General features: G+C 44.4%; 2 protein-coding genes across 5 annotated transcripts in view; both read left to right on the forward strand.

Moving 5' to 3' along the window:
• Positions 1–12,601, forward strand: part of fynb (FYN proto-oncogene, Src family tyrosine kinase b) — a 55,196-nt gene extending 42,595 nt beyond the window's left edge. The window contains exons 7-14 of one of the 3 annotated variants that reach the window (XM_029114591.2): positions 279–428; positions 3,547–3,711; positions 4,037–4,192; positions 5,738–5,917; positions 6,536–6,612; positions 10,081–10,234; positions 11,115–11,246; positions 12,156–12,601. In XM_029114591.2, the coding sequence (XP_028970424.1) occupies positions 279–428; positions 3,547–3,711; positions 4,037–4,192; positions 5,738–5,917; positions 6,536–6,612; positions 10,081–10,234; positions 11,115–11,246; positions 12,156–12,364 (1,223 nt within the window). In that variant the 3' untranslated portion in view covers positions 12,365–12,601. The remainder of the gene's footprint in view (positions 1–278; positions 429–3,546; positions 3,712–4,036; positions 4,193–5,737; positions 5,918–6,535; positions 6,613–10,080; positions 10,235–11,114; positions 11,247–12,155) is intronic. The other 2 variants (XM_029114592.2, XM_029114593.2) reach the window with 2 other exon arrangements.
• A 2,498-nt stretch (positions 12,602–15,099) lies between these two features.
• LOC105017972 (probable G-protein coupled receptor 139) lies at positions 15,100–20,254 on the forward strand. 2 transcript variants are annotated; one of them, XM_034287959.1, is made up of 3 exons: positions 15,100–16,212; positions 18,581–18,704; positions 18,886–20,254. In XM_034287959.1, the coding sequence occupies exons 2-3, from the start codon at positions 18,629–18,631 to the stop codon at positions 19,893–19,895; spliced, it is 1,086 nt and encodes a 361-aa protein (XP_034143850.1). In that variant the 5' UTR covers positions 15,100–16,212; positions 18,581–18,628; the 3' UTR covers positions 19,896–20,254. The 2 variants fall into 2 exon arrangements, with proteins under 2 accessions (XP_034143850.1, XP_010881348.2); XM_010883046.4 differs by lacking the exon at positions 15,100–16,212 and having other exon boundaries at positions 18,385–18,704.
• The last annotated feature ends 156 nt before the right edge of the window (positions 20,255–20,410 follow it).

The following is a 20,410-nucleotide window of genomic DNA, read 5'->3' on the forward strand; positions in this document are numbered from 1 at the left end:
TTCAAAACCCTCAAATCACTTTTGATGGGGCACTCATATCTGTCAGTCCCCCCGACCCAGCCACCCCGTAATTCAACCTCCTGTTCTGGAAAAACCTTCTGGCGGGGTAAAATTGGTTGAGGTGAGGTCGTAAAAAAAACAACCCCCCCCCCCCCCCCCCCCCCCTCTTTCTGCATCTGTATGTGCTACGAACAATTTCCCGTTACCGTCACGGTAATTAATGCATGAAGCGAGGGAAAGTATGCTCCACGACTTAGCCTCCTTCTCCGTCTGCATAGGGGCCTTCTCGCTGTCCATACGGGACTGGGACGACGTGAAGGGAGACCACGTCAAGCATTACAAGATCCGTAAACTGGACAGTGGAGGATACTACATCACCACCAGAGCTCAGTTTGAAACCCTGCAGCAGCTTGTGCAGCACTACTCAGGTAGGAGAGACGTCCGCCGCGGCCACTCTTCATCCACCATTATCGCCATAGCAACATTTACTGGGCGTCAGCGAGTCGCTAACTTTACACAGAGGTGCCGGGACTTGGGTGTAGTCTGATACAGTTCGAGGTACGCCACTGCAGTGTTTGCTAGGTGTCCGAGACTGACGTTCCCATGGCGACCGCAGCTGTGATAGTGGCTCGTAGCGTTCGCTGGTGTTCGGTAGAGTGGAGATGGGACGTTGACGTAGTCGGTTTGTTTAAAGTCCTACACAGGCTTTCGTGCGCGTCGGTCCGGAATGCGTCATGCTGACACTTACTCTGAATAGTCACGTTTACGCACGCTTAGGCGTCTTGAAAGGCAGGAAGAGAAAGTGATGCTCTCGCTTTAAGGGATTGAAAAGGGAATAGAGTTCAGCTGAAGTGAAGCCTTGCTGGAGGAATGTAATACCATTAACGCACCCTTCAAATAAACAGCTCAGCACTTTCAACCCAAAGAAGAAAAAGAATACAGAAAAAGTTTAAAATGCCACAGACAAGTTAATAAAGAAGAGGGAAAGATATATATGTAATATATAATGTATATTTATATATGTGTGTGTGTGTGTGTGTGTGTGTATGTATATATATATATATATATATATATATATATATATGTGTATGTATATGTATGTGTGTGTGTATGTGTATATATATATATATATATATATATATATATATATATATATATATATTGAAAGCAAAATACAGTGTAGATTGCTATGTATCCCAGTCAGTGGTTTGAAACATGGGGACCCTGAAGGGCTGATTGAGTCTGGTCTTACTGAGAGTTGGTAGTGACTAATGGTGAGGCCGATCTCTCTTTCTACATCTCTCTGTCTTTCACTCTCTATTCCTTTGTCCCTCTCTTTTGCTTCCTATATTTCTCCCCACCTTTCTCATCCAGTCCCACTGTTCCTCTTGCTCTCTCTCTTTTTAAGAATACCTCTGTGTGTATATATATATATGTCTCTCTGCTCAGTCTGTTTCTGTCTATGAGAAGGTGATGTGCTCCAGTTAGCACGATGACATATCGATGTTTAGCCCAATGGAAATGAACCGTATGGATTTTTTTGTGTATGTATGTGTTACAGTGCATTAACTGTCTGTTTCAGTGGTCTTTATCGTCATTCGCCACTCCAGATTACATGAAGTGTGGCATTTAAATGACTCAATTTACATCAACCATTGTTGTTTTCTTTCAGGGCTTGTGCTTCTTGTTGCCTTTCTCACAATCTCTCACTCTGGGTTTTATTTAGGTTGCATTTCTATTTTATCAGCACATCTTTCCACCACGTTTTTTTCCAGCCAGTTAATGGAGAGAAAACTAGCAGCCACTCTCCGCATGCTACAGCGGCCTCTGCCTCACATAACCTCTGCCTCTCGCAGGACAACAGCCTCACAAAGGTCAGGGTTCGGATAGTCCAGCCGGGAAACCTCGTCGCGTCACTCTCCAGTGACTCCTTGTGCAGGTCGGACGGCTGTGAAATCGGTCGTGGTTGTGTAGGACGCGCTTGTACGGAGCAAGCGCCCGCCGTGAAGACAATGCCTAATGAGGAATAAGACATGACAAAATTGGGAAAGGGGGAATAGGGATGAAAGAAACAAATGTGAACAAAACGAACCGGATCCATCTAGGATCCCAAAAAAAATGACACTGTTATTTTGTAAATACTATGTCCTCTTTATAGCCAACCAGGACTAATAACTGAAATGCAGTGGGTCCATGCAGTGTGTCCAACACCACTGTTCCCGTTTGCAGTGTTGACATGTTTTATGGCGATGAGACAGAGAGTACAGTATCGATGTCTGGCCAGATCAGCAGGCCCAGATGGCCCTTAATGGCTGCAGCAAGGCTAGAACACATCACGCCCACTGGAGAGACTGGTGCCTTTATCTCATTTTTACAACCCGAGCAAACAGCTTGGTCCGTGTCACCGAGGAGGGACGCCAGGGTCCCTAGTATGGGGGCCCTAGTCCCGAAGCCAGGGGACTTATAGTAGAGGGGTAGAAGCGGAAGTACCGCCCGATGCCCTGATAGTAATCGATGGTGGGAAAGCATATCTCCTCCTCCTGCGGACAAAATAAACACGTTCGAGTGAAGGATAAGGTGATCTGTATTCATTATGACACATCGTAAAGGACACTGTGTAACCAGGCACGATGGCTTCTCTTCTCTCTTTTTGTTCTCATTTATTCAAGAAAATAACCAAAACTCGTAAAGACGCTCTTAAATTGAATTCTCGACAAGCACAACGGCTAAAGCAGTAAAAATTAGTCAAATCTAGACTCCTTCCCCACGTAATGTTTTAGACTCCTTTCCTATACTTACGCAATACAAGGCGTTGGGTGTACGTAACCATTTCTATTGGAGTGATTGACAGGCCAGCTTTTTCTCAGCACTTACAGACGTTCTGGTAAAGAGTGGGGAATCACACATGCCATTAGCTAGAGTGGAGCCATTATGGAGTCTGTCTATAACAGGCCATTGAACACGGACCCCGACCTGCCTTCGCTAATCACTTCTTGCTAGCTTCGACTAAAAAGCAACCAGTCCACAAAACAGGCGGCAGCCTCGACAAACTCCCCTTTTGAATCCCTTACAGTCAAAGGAATATAGACGGAGCAGCTGGTAAAAAGCTCCAGTTGCGTGTCCGATCCGGAGAGCCCACACAGTTCCAGTGGCGTAGCACGGCGAAGTGGCGTAGCACGGGGCTGGATGGCGCAGCACTCAGTGATTTGATTTACAGGAGCTGTGTGGGCATTAGATGGATTCATGCGTGACCCTGTGGCCCGGGGGCAGGTCCTGTCTGGTACATCTAGTGGGACAGATTGATTGGCGGCTGTGATGTTTATATCACCGCCGGATGCACCTGAAACCGTTTCGGCTATGGAAGTTCACCTTAAACGACTGTCTACTGCTGCCTCTCTATCTCTCTCTCTCTCTGTGTGGCCCTCTTTAGTGCTTCGCTAACTGCTTTTTTTTTCAACCCTCCCTTCTCTATTTGTCTCCACATGCGTGCGTGTGTCTGTCTGTGTGTGTGTGCGTGTGCGCGCGCGCATCTTTGTGCCTGTGCAGAGCGGGCCGCGGGGCTATGCTGTCGCTTGGTGGTGCCTTGTCACAAAGGGATGCCACGCCTCACAGACCTGTCCGTCAAAACCAAAGATGTGTGGGAGATCCCGCGGGAATCGCTGCAGCTCATCAAGCGTCTGGGGAATGGGCAGTTTGGGGAGGTCTGGATGGGTACGGGCAAATTCGCCTCCGTAAACCTCCGGCCACTGGCTGCATGAAAGAAAGCCTCGATGACTGAGCCACGGAGACATCAGACATAGAACAGACTGAAAAACAAAATTGCGGATATATTTGGAATCTTTTACTAGTAAAACGAGTGTCCTTATTTGCTTTTGCCTCATACCAAAAACAAGACAATGAATTCAGCAAACTGTCGATGTCTGCACAATCTGCTCACTCAGTTCAAGATGGCCGCCTTCCATCAGCCTTCTTTGCATGTTCCTCTCCCTAGTAGTTAACCCTGTGTGCCTTGCCTTCCCTGTTCCCTCCCCTGTAGAGAGTGCGGATGGTTTGTGCTTTAATTTTACGTGCGTGTGTGTGCACCACACCCCTGAAACTCTGGGCCTGGCTCACGATGACTGGGAGATCGCCAGGGACTCACTTGAGTTCCAAGTGAAGCTGGGGGCGGGATGTTTTGCTGAAGTGTGGTGTGGTAAGGAAAAAATGGTTCCATCGTTTTCTTTTCATTTCTAATGTGGGGTGTCCAGGAGGAAAATATGATAACTAACATTTATTTAGTCATTTCAAAATGCATATAATTGTATCATCCCTGGAGAATTGTTATTGAATCACATCCAGAGTTGTCTAGTATTAAAAACATGAAATTAAACATTTAACAGCTGGTTCTGGTTGGATTGCAATGTTAAATGAAAATGTAAGTTATCTTTTTCCCAGGATACCCTTAATTTCTGCTAATACTATTTTATCATGCTTCACTTGAAGCTTAAATGCCTATATCAATTGTATTAACCTTTTAAACATACTATCCTCCTTGTCCGAGAATGTTCAGCAGCCAGTGTAGAACTGGCTATATTGACTCCTTTTGAGTCCAAAGTCTTAGATCAGAAGTGTGTCCAATGCTGTCGGAAAACGTGGACGTGCTGTTTTGGGGGGGGGGGGTTTAGGTTGTGGCTAGTCCCAGCTGCTCTCCCAGCCCCACAACCCTGCTGCTAGTGACACCCAGTCCCCCGATATCCCATTACCTCAGAACGGGTGACATCAGCACAGACACCGCACAGCGTCAGGCCCCCCCTGAAATGGCTGACGAGTCCCAGCGGCCACATCTGTGCCACTAATCAGCTCCATTCTCCAGGATTTACAGTCGCCCTCTCAGATGTGACTCAAAACTTAGCGCTATAGAAGCCGTTGTGGAGCCCAAGTGTCCCTGACTGACCTGAGGTCTGTCTTGCCTTTAGGTCACAGCTGATCCCAGATGTCACCCTATTCCCCGTAGCACACCGGGAATAGGGTGCAGTTTGGCACAGAGTTCCAGCTAAATATCCTCATGAAGAATAACCTGCTTTCGAACGTTCAGTGTTTTACGACGTGTTTGCTGACACAAAGGGTCCAGCGTTGATATACTAGAGAACAGCAGCACGTTCACCCTGTGCTACCAGTACAGTAACTGGTACAATGCCAGGCAGAGGCTTACTAACAGGGCCATTGCTTTTGTTAATCATCCTACAGGGGATTATCCTTTCCTGCCTCGCTATATTAGGGGGTTTAAAAGCCTGCCAGATCCCTCCCAAGGCTTTCAAAGCCATTTGAAATGAGAGGTCACCGTAAATGTCAGGCGCATTCGCTAGTCCTTCGGAACCTTTTGTACACATGAATTAAAGGCAAGCAGACGTCAGTGTCCATTTCTGTCGCATGCCGTGTGGTCTGTATTTTGAAGCATTACTTGTCCCACCATTTTGTTTTTAGATTTAAAAATGATACTAGATTATACGCATCTACATTAATTTAATTCACAACAAAATGGGGTCAAGCCTTGCTTTGTCGCATGATGTATACATCAGTGGAGTTTTCCAGATCCAGATTAAGCCTAGTCATGGACTTGAAAGCAAACATAATGGAGAATAGGAGAAGATCCAGTAAAATAACTTATTAAGTCCAAGACGAATCTTAAACTGTGTCTGGTAAACTGGCACCCAAGAGTACTGATTACTGTACTAATACCTTTCTATTGGTGGAACAGGAACATGGAACGGCACCACCAAGGTGGCGGTGAAGACCCTGAAGCCAGGCACCATGTCTCCTGAGTCCTTCCTGGAGGAAGCCCAGATCATGAAGAAGCTCCGCCATGACAAGCTGGTGCAGCTGTACGCTGTGGTGTCTGAGGAACCCATCTACATCGTCACTGAGTACATGGGCAAAGGTAGTGTCACTCACAGAAACATGAATGGACGCATGCACACATAGTGGCAGACACACACACACAGAAGCAAATGCACACCGACACATAGGGGCAAACACACACACACGCATAAACTTACATAGACTACATGTCGTAAAGGACAAAAACACGACACACACAAGCGCACACAGTACAATACCTTTGTCCACGTACTCTGCGATGATTCCATGGAGACATTTGACACTAGCACTCAAGCGCTCTTTGACATTGTGCTGTAACTCCGACCAAGGACCCACAGCGCAGGCCGATTTAGATAGACTTTGTAGAGACTTTGTTTCGTTGCAAGTGTTTTCTGTAGTGACAGTAATGAGAGCCTTTATATAACCATGACAGTCCCCCAACTGGCTTACATTTACAAGCAGTTGAGCACTACAACAAAGAGCTTCAGATCTGTGAATGCATATTAAGTGTGGAAAAGCCCCTGGATGGAAACTTTGATGTGATCATTGTTTTTGGCATGCTGGGAAGAAATCCCTATGTAGGTCAGATTATACACTGTCGTTAAGCAGGCTGTTTCAATAAAGATCTGTTGTGTTTAAAATGTGTGTTCTGACAACAGATACATATCTCGTTGTTTAGGAAGCCTCCTGGATTTCCTGAAGGACGGGGAGGGACGTGGACTAAAGCTGCCCAATCTGGTTGACATGGCAGCCCAGGTAAGCCCAGATCAACATGTCTTACTCAGGTCTATGTTCATATAACCTCTGTGTTACCTCAACAAATTCTGAGATGTCAGAGCAGCGCTGTATCGCAGTATGAGGTTTTCTGTCTGGAAATAAGACAATGTGTGTTGGGCTCCCGAGTAGCAGAGGGGAATAAGCCACTGCCTCACAGTAGAGTGATTTAAATGTACAGTGGATATAAAAAGTCTACACACCCCTGTTAAAATTCCAGGTTTTTGTGATGTAAAAGAATGAGACACAAATAAATCATGTCAGAACTTTTTCCACTTTTAATGTGACCTATAATGTGAACAATTCAATTGAAAAATAAACTGAAATCTTCTAGGGGGAAAAATGTAAAATAAAAACCTTACAATAACCTGGTTGCATAAGTGTGCACACCCTCTTATAACTGTGGATGTGGCTGTGTTCAAAATTAACCAATCACATTCAAACTCATGTTAAATAAAAGTAATTACACACCTGCCATCATTTAAAGTTCAGCTGTTCTAGGTTTATCCTGACATTTTCTTAGTTGCATCTCAGAGCAAAAGTCATGGTCCGCAAAGCACTTCCAAAGTATCAGAGGGATCTCATTGTTGAAAGTTATCAGTCAGGAGAAGGGTACAATAGAATTTCCAAAGCATTAGATATACCATGGAACACAGTGAAGATGGTCATCTTCAAGTGGAGAAAATATGGCACAACAGAGACATTACCAAGAACTGGACATCCCTCCAAAATTTATGAAAAGATGAGAAGAAAACTGGTCAGGGAGGCTTCCAAGAGGCCTACAGCCACATTAAGGGAACTGCAGGAATTTCTGGCAAGTACTGGCTGTGTGCTACATGTGACAACAATCTCCTGTATTCTTCATATGAATGGGCTATGGGTTGCAAGACGGAAGCCTTTTCTTACAAAGAAAAACATCAAGTCCTCTAAAAGCATGTGGGAAAATGTTATGGTCTGATCTGAATCTGATCTTTTTGGCCATAACTCCAAAATGTATGTTTGGCACAAAAACAACACTGCACATCACCCAAAGAACACCATACCCACAGTGAAGCATGGTGGTGGCAGCATCATGCTTTGGGGCTGTTTTTCTTCAGATGGAACCGGGGCCTTAGTCAGGGTGGAGGGAATTTTGAACAGTTCCAGATACCTAGCAATTCTGGCACAAAACCTTCAGGCGTCCGTTCGAAAGTTTTGGAATGGCCCAGCCAGAGCCCAGATCTGAATCCAATTGAACATCTGTGGGGTGATCTGAAGAGGGCTGTGCACAGGTAATGTCCTCGCAATCTGACAGATTTGGAATGCTTTTGCAAAGAAGAGTGGGCAAATAGTGCCACGTCAAGATGTGCCATGCTAATAGACTCCTACCCGAAAAGACTGAGTGCTGTAACAAAATCAAAAGGTGCTTCAACAAAGTATTAGTTAAAGGGTGTGCACACTTATGCAACCAGGTTATTGTGAGTTTTTTATCTTTTATTTTTCCCCCTCAAAGATTTCAGTTTGTTTTTCCATTGAATTGTTCACGTTATAGGTCACATTAAAGGTGGAAAAAGTTTTGACAGGATTTATCTTTGTCTCGTTCTTTTACATCACAAGAACCTAGCATTTTAACAGGGGTGTGTAGACATTTTATATCCACTGTATGCCTCTAAATATAGTCGTCTAAATCTATGCTTCACAGTACAGTAGTCTAAGCCTATACGTTTAAGTAGAGTGGTCTAAATCTATACCTCACTGTACAGTGTTCTAAATGTATACCTTTTAGTAGAATGGTCTAAATCCATACCTCACAGTAGTGTTCTAAATCTATACCTCACAGTACAGTGTTCTAAATGTATACCTTTTAGTAGAGCGGTCTAAATCCATACCTCACAGTAGTGTTCTAAATATATACCTCACAGTACAGTGTTCTAAATCTAAACCTTTTAGTAGTCTAAATCTATACCTCACAGTAGTTTTCTAAATCTATACCTCACTGTCAGGGGCGTAGGTTTGATTTCAAATGTGAGGGGGACAAACACTGGTGTAGTGTGCTGATGCCATCCTGCAAGCTGTCCTTACATGGATATGTGATATATACACTCACCTAAAGGATTATTAGGAACACCTGTTCAATTTCTCATTAATGCAATTATCTAATCAACCAATCACATGACAGTTGCTTCAATGCATTTAGGTGTGTGGTCCTGGTCAAGACAATCTCCTGAACTCCAAACTGAATGTCAGAATGGGAAAGAAAGGTGATTTAAGCAATTTTGAGCGTGGCATGGTTGTTGGTGCCAGACAGGCCGGTCTCAGTATTTCACAATCTGCTCAGTTCCTGGGATTTTCACGCACAACCATTTCTAGGGTTTACAAAGAATGGTGTGAAAAGGGAAAAACATCCAGTATGCGGAAGTCCTGTGGGCGAAAATGCCTTGTTGATGCTAGAGGTCAGAGAAGAATGGGCCGACTGATTCAAGCTGATAGAAGAGCAACTTTGACTGAAATAACCACTCGTTACAACCGAGGTATGCAGCAAAGCATTTGTGAAGCCACAACACGCACAACCTTGAGGCGGATGGGCTACAACAGCAGAAGACCCCACCAGGTACCACTCATCTCCACTACAAATAGGAAAAAGAGGCTACAATTTGCACAAGCTCACCAAAATTGGACAGTTGAAGACTGGAAGAATGTTGCCTGGTCTGATGAGTCTCGATTTCTGTTGAGACATTCAGATGGTAGAGTCAGAATTTGGCATAAACAGAATGAGAACATGGATCCATCATGCCTTGTTACCACTGTGCAGGCTGGTGGTGGTGGTGTAATGGTGTGGGGGATGTTTTCTTGGCACACCTTAGGCCCCTTAGTGCCAAATTGGGCATTGTTTCTGACCATGTCCATCCCTTTATGACCACCATGTACCCATCCTCTGATGGCTACTTCCAGCAGGATAATGCACCATGTCACAAAGCTCAAATCATTTCAAATTGGTTTCTTGAACATGACAATGAGTTCACTGTACTGAAATGGCCCCCACAGTCACCAGATCTCAACCCAATAGAGCATCTTTGGGATGTGGTGGAACGGGAGCTTCGTGCCCTGGATGTGCATCCCACAAATCTCCATCAACTGTAAGATGCTATCCTATCAATATGGGCCAACATTTCTAAAGAATGCTTTCAGCACCTTGTTGAATCAATGCCACATAGAATTAAGGCAGTTCTGAAGGCGAAAGGGGGTCAAACAGTATAAGTATGGTGTTCCTAATAATCCTTTAGGTGAGTGTATGTGATCCACATGTACATTTTGTATACATACAAAATTTAACTGAAATTCAACACTACCGTTGTTTGCTCCTTGGGGTTTAAGGCCGGGTGTTTTGTAAATGCACTTAGTGACAACTATTGATGAAAAAACGGTCTTAATAAATAAATTGATTGATTAAGTGTGTGTCTGTGTTTCCAGGTGGCGGCTGGAATGGCGTACATCGAAAGGATGAACTACATTCACAGAGATCTGCGCTCAGCCAACATCCTGGTCGGGGACAACCTGGTGTGTAAGATTGCCGACTTCGGTTTAGCCAGGCTGATCGAGGACAATGAGTACACCGCACGGCAAGGTGAGGTCACACAGACAAACACACACTCAGTCCCGACTAGGGATTTGGATAAAATATTGAATCGCAATTATTATGAGTGTAAACAGCGTCGATAATTTCACTTAAAGAGATCAAGGCCTAGATAATGTGCTATTAAACGGAATAAAAATTGAGTAAAGTCTTTCTATTTTACACTTATTACTATTTTAAAGGTGCAGCCTGTGTCAAACTATTCGTTTAACTGCTCATTTAATGCAGTGGCATTTGCAGTGTTCGTGCCGTTGCCATTACTGGTTAGGCAACATTTCTCAACCCGTTGAGGTATATTTTCTCCTAAATGTAGTTTGTTTGTAGGCACCGACATGGAAGCCGAAAATTTTAATAACCTTGCTGTTGTTTATGTAGGATAATATCTTGGTGCCACTCGCTAACTTGAAGCAGACGTCGTTGCTAGCAGTTGCAGTGTTTACTCAAACTAACACTGAAAAACCATCAAATATTTAAACAAAATTAGTCCAGGATTTTAAGTAATCTACAAAAACACCTACAAGAAAAACAATTACAGACGTACGATGCGTGCTCGTCACCTCACGTGAAGTGTGGCACTCATTCACCTTTTTTGGAGCTGAAAATCACGTACGTTGGCGATTTGGATATTGTATATGTCAATATCGCAATTTCGATTATATTTTCGATGAATTGTGCGGCCCTAGTACCGACATGTGATCACTCCCCGTATGACAGACTGTAGCGAGAGACAGTCCCAGATCTAGAAATTACAATACCATGTGGAATGTTGATTAGCCAGGAGGTGGTCATCTTGTCAAAGTCTGTCACTAATCAATCCATGAGAGATCACAGTTAGCCCCGTGGTTCACTCCTCTCTCCCTCCCTCCCCCAGGCGCCAAGTTCCCCATTAAATGGACGGCCCCGGAGGCTGCACTGTACGGGAAGTTCACCATCAAGTCGGACGTCTGGTCGTTCGGCATCCTGCTCACCGAGCTGGTCACCAAGGGACGGGTCCCTTATCCTGGTGAGGAGGGGTCACGGGTCAAACGACCGGAGTCATGACCCGCTGTACAGCCATGACCTATAGGGCTGCGATCAAAAGCAGCATCCACTACTGTACACAGGGTGTGAGGAGCCATCAGACAGGGACCCAGCGGAGGAACTCTATTTGGGTTCAGACTGCCTGATGTTGTGAGTGGGTGGCGGACTATGGTGCCAATCCAGTGCATACCACCACAGGAACTTATATAACAAGGGGAAGGCAGCTCTTGCTGTTAACGTTAATGGAAAAAAGGTGTCTTTAAACCACATGTGAGCCACCGAGTATTCCTGCCAGAATCTGAGATTTCGAACTGTTAATCCAAACGCTGGCCCCGCGAGAGGGGTGATCTAGGGCAGGGAGTCGACTGAGAGAGGCCTTACAGAGAGACGGGGGGAGGGAGGGGGAGGGAGGGGGAGGGGGAACACGTTTGTCCAAGTTGGCCACGCTACACTGGGCTGGGCTGGTGTGTGAGGTAGCGAGAGTAGAGGGAGAGTTTGCACGCTATGAAGGCAGACCTGGGGCTGAGGGAATAACAGCTCCAGGCACTCTCTCCACATGCTTTGTTGACTTCGTGGCTGCCTCTCTTTAGGTACGCAAGAATAGTACGCTTTTTAACAAGCCCCTGGTTGTAATGAAATGGCCTTGGTAACACATTAACGCTTTCCCGTGGTCTGGGCATTCTCTTATCAGAGTTGACCCCTTATGTCTTTGCTTTAGAGGCAACAGATCTCTGTCACTGAACTTTTTTTATTGATCACTTTAGAAGCCTGTTGTGTAGTTGATGACCGTATCTGTATGTCTATTTCTGTGTGTGCATGCGTGCATTCACGTGTGTGTGTGTGTGTGCGTGCGTTTGTGTGTGTGTGTGTGTGTGTGTGTGTGTGCGTGTAGGGATGAACAACCGGGAGGTGTTGGAGCAGGTGGAGCGAGGATACCGGATGCCCTGCCCCCAGGACTGCCCCATCTCCCTCCACGAGCTCATGGTACAGTGCTGGAAGAAGGATGCCGAGGAGAGGCCCACCTTTGAGTACCTGCAGGCCTTTCTGGAGGACTACTTCACAGCCACCGAGCCACAGTACCAGCCTGGGGACAACCTCTAGACACGCAGCTCTGGGCTGGAGCGGGACCAGACCGTAGCTCTCGAAGATCCACCAGGGACCTGAACATCCTCTGCAGCTCAACAGAGCCTCTTGTATCCACTCCCCTCCAACTCCTAACACTCCCAATGCTTTTCGTGGCTAACCATGAGACAGACTCAACTGACCGGATACCACAGATTGTGCGTGTGTGTGTGTGTGTGTGTGTGTGAGAAAGGGAGGGAGGGAAGGGGGCGGTCTAGCTGGGACTGGGTGAGAGGGGAGGGAGGGAGATTGGGGTGTGGTTGGGTATGTGGGAGGGAGATTGGGGTGTGGTTGGGTATGTGGGAGGGAGATTGGGGTGTGGTTGGGTATGTGGAAGGGAGATTGGGGTGTGGTTGGGTAATGTGGGAGGGAGAGTGGGGTGTGATTGGGTAATGTGGGAGGGAGAGTGGGGTGTGATTGGGTATGTGGGAGGGAGAGTGATGATGCAATGAAACGAAATGCCTGTATTCAGTGTAAATATGAACAGCTTGTTTGCTTAACTTGGTTTTGTTTTTGTTTTTCTTTGTTCGATTTGCTTCTGTTTTGGCCTTTTAAAATATTTTCTCCGGCACAATTATAATGATGAAAGGAAATGGTCAATAAAGATTTCCATTTCAAAAGTGCCCCCTGCGACCATTATCTCATGACATCTGTTCTCTTCCAGTCCATATTCTACGGGACATCTATCAAAGCTCTTTTTACCCTTTTTTGGGCAAAGTAATGACATTGTGTTCAGTTTTTTGCAGTTTTGATAATGTATACAAACACAGAAGAAAATCACTCTTAAGCATATTATGTGTACAAAAGTGTAAAAAAATCTTTTTTTTCAAGTCATCCGTTTTACAGAGATTTCAGGCAAGCATGACAAAGTACTCTATTGAAACAGTTTTTGCCACTGCCTTTCATAAAGTACGTTTGATATCATTTTTCATTTATTTTGCAAATCCATGTAAAATAGCTTTGTTGTCCACTCCTCAAAGTGATAGATGTTAGGCTAATGCTGTAACAAAGTTATTTTACAAATAATGTATGTTGCATTTTGTAATTACAGCCAAACGTGTAAGAATTATACTTTCGAACATATGTCTTCTCCGTTAGACAGATTTTAAGAAACATAAATATTTCCGGGAGAAAAAATCTGTCTTTCCAGGTATTCCAGGCAGGTATTATTTAGTGTGTGCGGGAAGGACGTGATTTACTTAAGAAGAGAAAGATGTATGTCTCTACATTTAATGGTCTTATTTTAACGTGCACAGTTCCATCAAACCTCGGTCATGGTCCGTGTTTCCTCCATGATGTGTAGCCATGTCCTGGGAAGTCTTAGTGGGTAACCTTTCGTTCTCTGAACGGTGGTGTCCATCTGTACCTCAGTACTCTTGTGGAATACTGGATCCGTCTCTGCTCGTTCTGGACCACTTCCTTTGGCTTACTTTACCCCTTTTCATGTTCAAACTGGCGTGGATGTTTTGAGTCTTGCATCTCCTGTTTCAGAATATGTCTATTTAATCTTATCGATAGATCTTTGAGGCATGGGGACCGCGTTTTCAGGGGGAATGTTGCAAAAACACTGTTGAAACAACCGGCTGTAAAGCTTGACCTTGTTTAGTCTTAATGTAGTATTTGGTCTTATCTGATAAAGTTTTAAGTGCTAAACAGGATCTGTGTAAGATTGAACCTTCTCGTTGTTTTTCGGTTTTACAGCTTAATGGTTTTAAGTGTCAGTAACCTTCCAGGCAGATTCCACACCAGTGTAGACTGAACAGATTTCTGGTATCTCAGATTGTTCTAATTCTCAAATCTATATTTCATCGGGAGGAAGGATGTTTGGCATTCTTTTTCCATGTGTATCACAAACCATATATTTTTATTAAAACCATAGTAAAATGAGACATTAGCCCCTTCACAGGCTGACACATGATACAGACATCTTGGTGTCATCACACTCCTTATAGAGTACTGTAAAATGCAGACACTCTGGGTTCTGAAATACAAGTGTTCAGGTTAATTTATTAAACATTAAACTATTAATATGAATATCTCAAAAGTACCCTTTTAAATTTTTATAAGACATTGTTTTCAGGCTACCCTGGCATGGAATCGCCCTCCTAGTTTATTTTTTTTCCATTTAACATTTATTTCTGTTAACTCAGTGACTTGGCATTTGAAATTAAAAAAGAACAATAAACATTTTACACTCTTTCCAAGACACTTATTTCATACATTTTTATTCCACCAAATAGCTGCATCTGTACATGGTGTATGTTGCTGTGTCTAGATTGGACCTGGCCACCCTTGTCCATCTGTCCATCCATCCAACATCCAGACCAGATGCTACCACAGGATGGAGTGGTGAAGAAGCCTCTCTTTGTCTCAATCTCTTTCTCTTTTTTGACTAATTTCATCATTGTATTTTTTATCTACTTTTATTTCACCAGCAGGTTATCGTCAAACATACTAATTGGCAGTGACAGCCTGGCTCTACGTCTCTCTTTCTCTCCTTCTGGCCATCTCTTTTTCCTCGTCTCCCTCTTTCCACCTCTTTCACACTAGATATATGAGAGAGATGGACATCTCTTTCTCTCACCATCTCTCTTATCGCCCATCTCTCTTATTTTTCTATTTCTCTCGCTCAATCTCTCCTGTTCTCACTCCATCTCGCCTCTGTTTCTCTCACCACGTCTCACCTGATCTCTCTTCTGTTGTCTCTCCTGTCCTCTCTGTCTCCCTTCTGTTCTCTCTCCCTCTGGGAGAGGGAACAGACAATACCTTCCCCAGCCTCTTAGGGCTTGTTTACATTACGAGAGAGAGTATAAAAACACTAGATAAGAGTATATAGTATGTTAACATTAGGGCCTGCAGGACACCTAAGAAGGTGCTAATGCCTGGAACATGAAAACAGGTCGGGCCTGCAGTGTGACTTGTTGGTAAGTCAGCCCTGATAGGCTTGTACATTAGCTGCGTATCTAGACCTGTTGCAGTACCCATACTGTTGTTGGTTCTCTATTATTTGATATATTGAATCAATGGATATCTGAGACATTTTGTCTGTTAAGAAAATGTCCTACAGCTTATCAGGTGAAAGCTACAGCTCAAGTAAAGCAATAGAAAAATAAACGTTATGTTAGCAGGTAAAACGTGGAACGATGATTTGTTTTCATGTCGGGGGTTCTGAGGTAATCTTTTAATTTCTGGTTTTATTTTCTGTAACCACAAGGGGGAGACCTTTCCCCATCTGGAGGGGTGTGTGCATTTTGCCCAGTTCTGCTGCAGAACCTTCCTGAAATGGAAACAGAAGAAACCCAGTGGTGAGAAACCCAGCTGAACAAATAGGAAAAGGAGAAAAACATTCTGTTGGTTTCGGGAAATGGTTTCCCAAAGAAACACATCCCTGGTGTCCCCACTGTTGAGGCATACTGAGTCTGGCAAAAAAACTGGCTGGCAAAACTGGGGACTTTTGGTGAATTGCGACGACCCATTTACAATGCCTAAATCAATGTTTCATTCGTTATCATGATATTACCAGGACCTTATTCAAGTGGACGTGATACCATTTCTGTTGCCTGGCTCTGACTGATCAATGGACCCCACGGAAGGGCAATGTACTGTGTTCTTCGGGTGACGTGTTACCTGCAGAGGAGCCATCCTTTTTTGTGCGTCTGCCCAGGGAGCGACAGTAATGGTGAGAGAGCAGGGGAGAGTTAGAGCATATGACCTGCAGCTGGCTCAGTTGTTACAGTACTCACCACCCACTAGCCATTACCACTTTACCTGACTGGACTGCCAACACAGAGTGATTTCCTACACCACCAGGGGGCCAGCCCATCTGTGTAAGTTACCGGTACACACTTTATTCTTACTTTTGAGGAGATTATTGTTGGCAAGTGCATGTTTTTTAAGGGGGGGAGGGTGGTGCTTTTTCTTTTGTTGTATTGGGAAAACATTTTTAAACCTTCAGTATATTATAATGTTTTTGGTAAAAATGTATTTATACTGTAATCATATCTGTTAAAAGCAACTGCTTGCTAGGTTTAAAGTTAGGGTTAGTTTAGTAATGTTTAGGGTAAGGATTAAGTTTATGTATGAGTATTATGTATCCTTCTTACCTTTATTTTAGCAAGTCACTTATTAACTCAGCAATTACAGAGTATGCAATATGCAAAATATAATCAAAAGAAACAGACGGGTTCCCATGTGAATCCGTTGGTTGAGCATAAATCTTGCAAAGCCCCGGTTTGAGGGTTTCATTCCCATGGGGTGGATAGGACAAAACATTACAAAAACATATCCACTCATTGCTGTAAGGTGCTGTGGATGAGGGCGCCTTGTAAATTACATACATTTTCGATTTCAAGACTTATTTCCTCTAACATCTCTTTGAATTTCCCTTGAGTCACCAATTCCTCCGGCTCAAAAATAACTTGAAGATTATTCCAAATGTCGAGGCCAAAGAAACTAATATGACTCTAAGCAGATTGAGGGGGATCTCCAGATCAGTCGTCCCGGAGACCCAAAACCTTGTGCTTCCGTACGGTGGTAGTTAATGCAGGACATTGTGCACCGATCACCAAGACTTCAAAGAAGGCAGCCTAGTTTCTTACTTTAAAGATTACTTTAGACGTAAGAATGATAGAGGAGAGTGTTTTTTGCTGAGAGAAAAGTCAGTTGGATTCAAACCCACGCTGTGCATGTGAACCTGAGGCAATGGCAATTTTCTCATTAGAGCACTGTTTCCCAATCCTGGTCCCGGGGACCCAAATGGGTGCACGTTTTTGTCCTAGCACTCACGCACCCTGATTCAAATTAAAGACTTGATTATAGGTTGAGTGCGTCAATCGAGTGTATATGTGGTCGGGCAACATTTGAAACAGGAGTGTGAGTGCTTGGTCAAAAACAAAAAACTTGCACCCCTTTGGGTCCCCAGGACCAGGATTGGGAAACACTGATATAGATAAGATACGGTTGTGATTTATGTAGGAAGTTTAAATATTACTGACAGCCTATAGATCTTTCTGTATAGCATCAGGACTGTCAAGACTCACCAAATAAAGGTTTTTCCAAATTTTTCATTTGTTTAATCAATTTTTAAAGGTATGTTAAAGATACTGTTGGTACAAGTTAAGTCTAGCCCATGGTTACGCAGTTGGGAGTAATTGTATAGATTTACTTGTGCTTTTTTAATGGCTTAAAGGTTTTGTAACAGCAACAGTAAAATCAATACCCAACTGTTTGACTAGGCAGATGTCTGGTTATGACATGAAAACTAGTGGTGACGGTGCAGGTGGAGTTGATAGGCAGCTGCCTGCTAAGGTGAGGGACGGGTTGGATTAGAATAGGATTTAGGGCAAGTGTTAAGGTGAGGATGAAAGTTTAGGTTAGGGCAAGGATTTGGGTTAGCAGATACCATGCAAAAAATATATGACTTATCAAGTATATTTATCTTATTTTCAGGTTAAAAACCCTTCCATCCTTTAAATTATATTTTTCTTAACAAGCTAGATTATACCGCTTGTTTTTAGAAAATATGCCTTGAATGTCGTGTGATTTTTCTTGTTCCATTGGCAGTTTATTTCACTTATTTCAAGCAAAAATCTCCTAAAAAATAGTTAAATTGTCTTGTTCCATTGGCAATTTTTTTTTGCAGTGTAGTTAAAATGTTACTCATAGTCATCAGATAGTCTGTTGAGCATCTACAAAAACACTTGGTACTCTCAAAACAATCTGTCTATAGTGTAGCCATGATCGGTTATACAGTATAAACATACAGTCCTGCCCCAATATGTAAATTTTTACATGGAGATGTTTCTTACAGGCTTAAACCCGATCATGATGTTTGAAAAACATCCTTAGAGGGTGCTCCATTTTCTCATTTAAATGTACCTTTAACAGGCTTGCAACAAATAACCAATCAATCCTAACACAGACCAGGATAAAAAGTGTTTGCTCTTTCTGTGAGCGTTCTTGTCGGTCTTTGCCTGAGCCATATCAGTGGTAGGGGACTGGCCGACCGACAACACGCACCACAGTGTGCTCCAAAACTCTTCACAGTAATCTCATGTCTTTTGTGAGCATCACTAAAGTAATTAGAAAATGAGGTAAAAGGAAATCTCTCTAACATGGTGTCCTTATCCATATTGTTTATGACACCATGCCCACCGACGCATTAGTAATCCAGCTACCCGAATGGGTTTATTGCAGGTATTAACATGCCTGTTATAGCCTGGAGCTGAGAAGGAACAGTGAAACATGGAGGAGGGCGCCAGTGTCTTCATCACCATACAAAGGGTCTATTACCCTTTGCTTTGCATTGTGGGAATTCCGGGTGAGTCGACCCTGTACCGTCTTTGCCCTTTCACCCATGTATTTGTGTGTCTAAAATGAAGGATGGTGCTTTGTGGCGTGATAACATTTCACAACTTGTTGTCGTCGTAATCAGCAGCAGGAGTTTTAAAGGAGAGCAACTTATAAACAACTTGGTGACCCCGTTATTCCCCATAACCCAGGCAACCTCTTCACGTTCTACATGATCTGCTTCCGGAAGTGTGGGATGTCTGACACAGCCGTCATCTATCTGAGCTGCCTGGCCATCGTGGACACCTTCTACTTGGTCTGGGTGATCCTGCTGGATCTGACGCTCACCTTCTGGCAGCTGCAACCCTTCTGGCACTCGTTCCCAGCCTGCGGCATTATGGCCTTTCTGCAGTACGGCTCCCTGTACAGCTCCTCCTGGATCGTGGTGGTTTTCACCATCGAACGTTACCTGGTGCTGAGCAGCACATCCGCCAAGCAGCACTTCTCCCGGGCCAAGGTTACCAGGCTGACCTGCGTGACTGTCGTCCTGGTCTCCCACCTGGTCTCCGTTCCCATGGGCTGGATTAATGTGGTGACGCCAAAGAATTTCACCGTGGAGGGGCAGAACGTGACCCTGACCCGCTGCCACTACAGGGACCACGCGTACTCTACGGTCCTGGTCTGGGTGACGACGTTCCTCTCCGGGGGCATCCCGATCGTCTTAGTCATCATCTTCAACTCGCTGATCGCCCACAGCCTGACCCGCGCCAGTCAGTTGTTCACCAAGGAGGAGCGGAGGGTCATTCGGGGGGGTAGCACCAAGAGCCTGGTACGGAGGACCATCTTCCTGCTGGGCACGGTGTCCGTGACGTTTGTCGTTCTCAGCATTCCGCGCTTCGTCACCTACTGCATCCTGCGCACTAAGTACAACCGGGAACGCTTTGACCGGAACGACTACCGCCTGGCCATCAATGTGATTAGTGATTTGGCCAACATGCTGCAGAACCTCAACTCCACCACCAACTTCCTGCTTTACTGCATGGTGAGCCGGCGCTTCCGTCAAGAGGTGCTCCACACGCTCACCTGCAAGACCAAGATCCGAGAGCTGGGCTCTGTCTTAACCCAGACCACCATGAAGGTCTTTTCTGTAGTGGACCATGAAACGCTGAGATCCCGAGACCCGGTCAGTGTAGTCCTCACCAAGCTCAAAGAGACCCAGTAGAGAAGACCCGGTCACTGTAGTCCTCACCAAGCTCAAAGAGACCCAGTAGAGAAGACCCGGTCACTGTAGTCCTCACCAAGCTCAAAGAGACCCAGTAGAGAAGATGGTTATTAGGGACATATTTAGTGACAGAACAACTTTTTGAATATAAATATCATTTCAAATGCATGTGTTCTTTACTGGTTTTCTTTTTTATTATCTGTGTACTTTTTTGTATGTTTGTAGGATCATTTTGTGCTGTTAAATATATGTTTGTAGAGCTTGATAGCCTACACTGAATATTCAAAACAAGTTCCATAAAGCAAGTGTCCTCACGTGTCTGTGTGGTTTACTGTGTCAACTCACTTGACAAGCCCCTTTTGTTATCTTTTCAAACGACATGACTGGTCGCAGAATTCCTGCTTTGTTTCAAGATCAACCTGATTGGCAGCTATGAACTACATGCCCCACGTTATTTGCATAAATGGTGCATAGGGACTTCCCAGCCTAGCATGGACTGAGCTCTTCCCCCAAGA

This window comes from Esox lucius, chromosome 18, assembly GCF_011004845.1.
Source record: "Esox lucius isolate fEsoLuc1 chromosome 18, fEsoLuc1.pri, whole genome shotgun sequence".
NCBI classification, from domain to species: domain Eukaryota; kingdom Metazoa; phylum Chordata; class Actinopteri; order Esociformes; family Esocidae; genus Esox; species Esox lucius.

Bases quoted from the DNA above. Each gene is read 5' to 3' on its own strand.
- LOC105017972 (XM_034287959.1), top strand. From the start codon at position 18,629: ATGGAGGAGGGCGCCAGTGTCTTCATCACCATACAAAGGGTCTATTAC. The intron at 18,705-18,885 runs GTGAGTCGACCC...CCCATAACCCAG, and splicing joins TTGCATTGTGGGAATTCCGG to GCAACCTCTTCACGTTCTAC.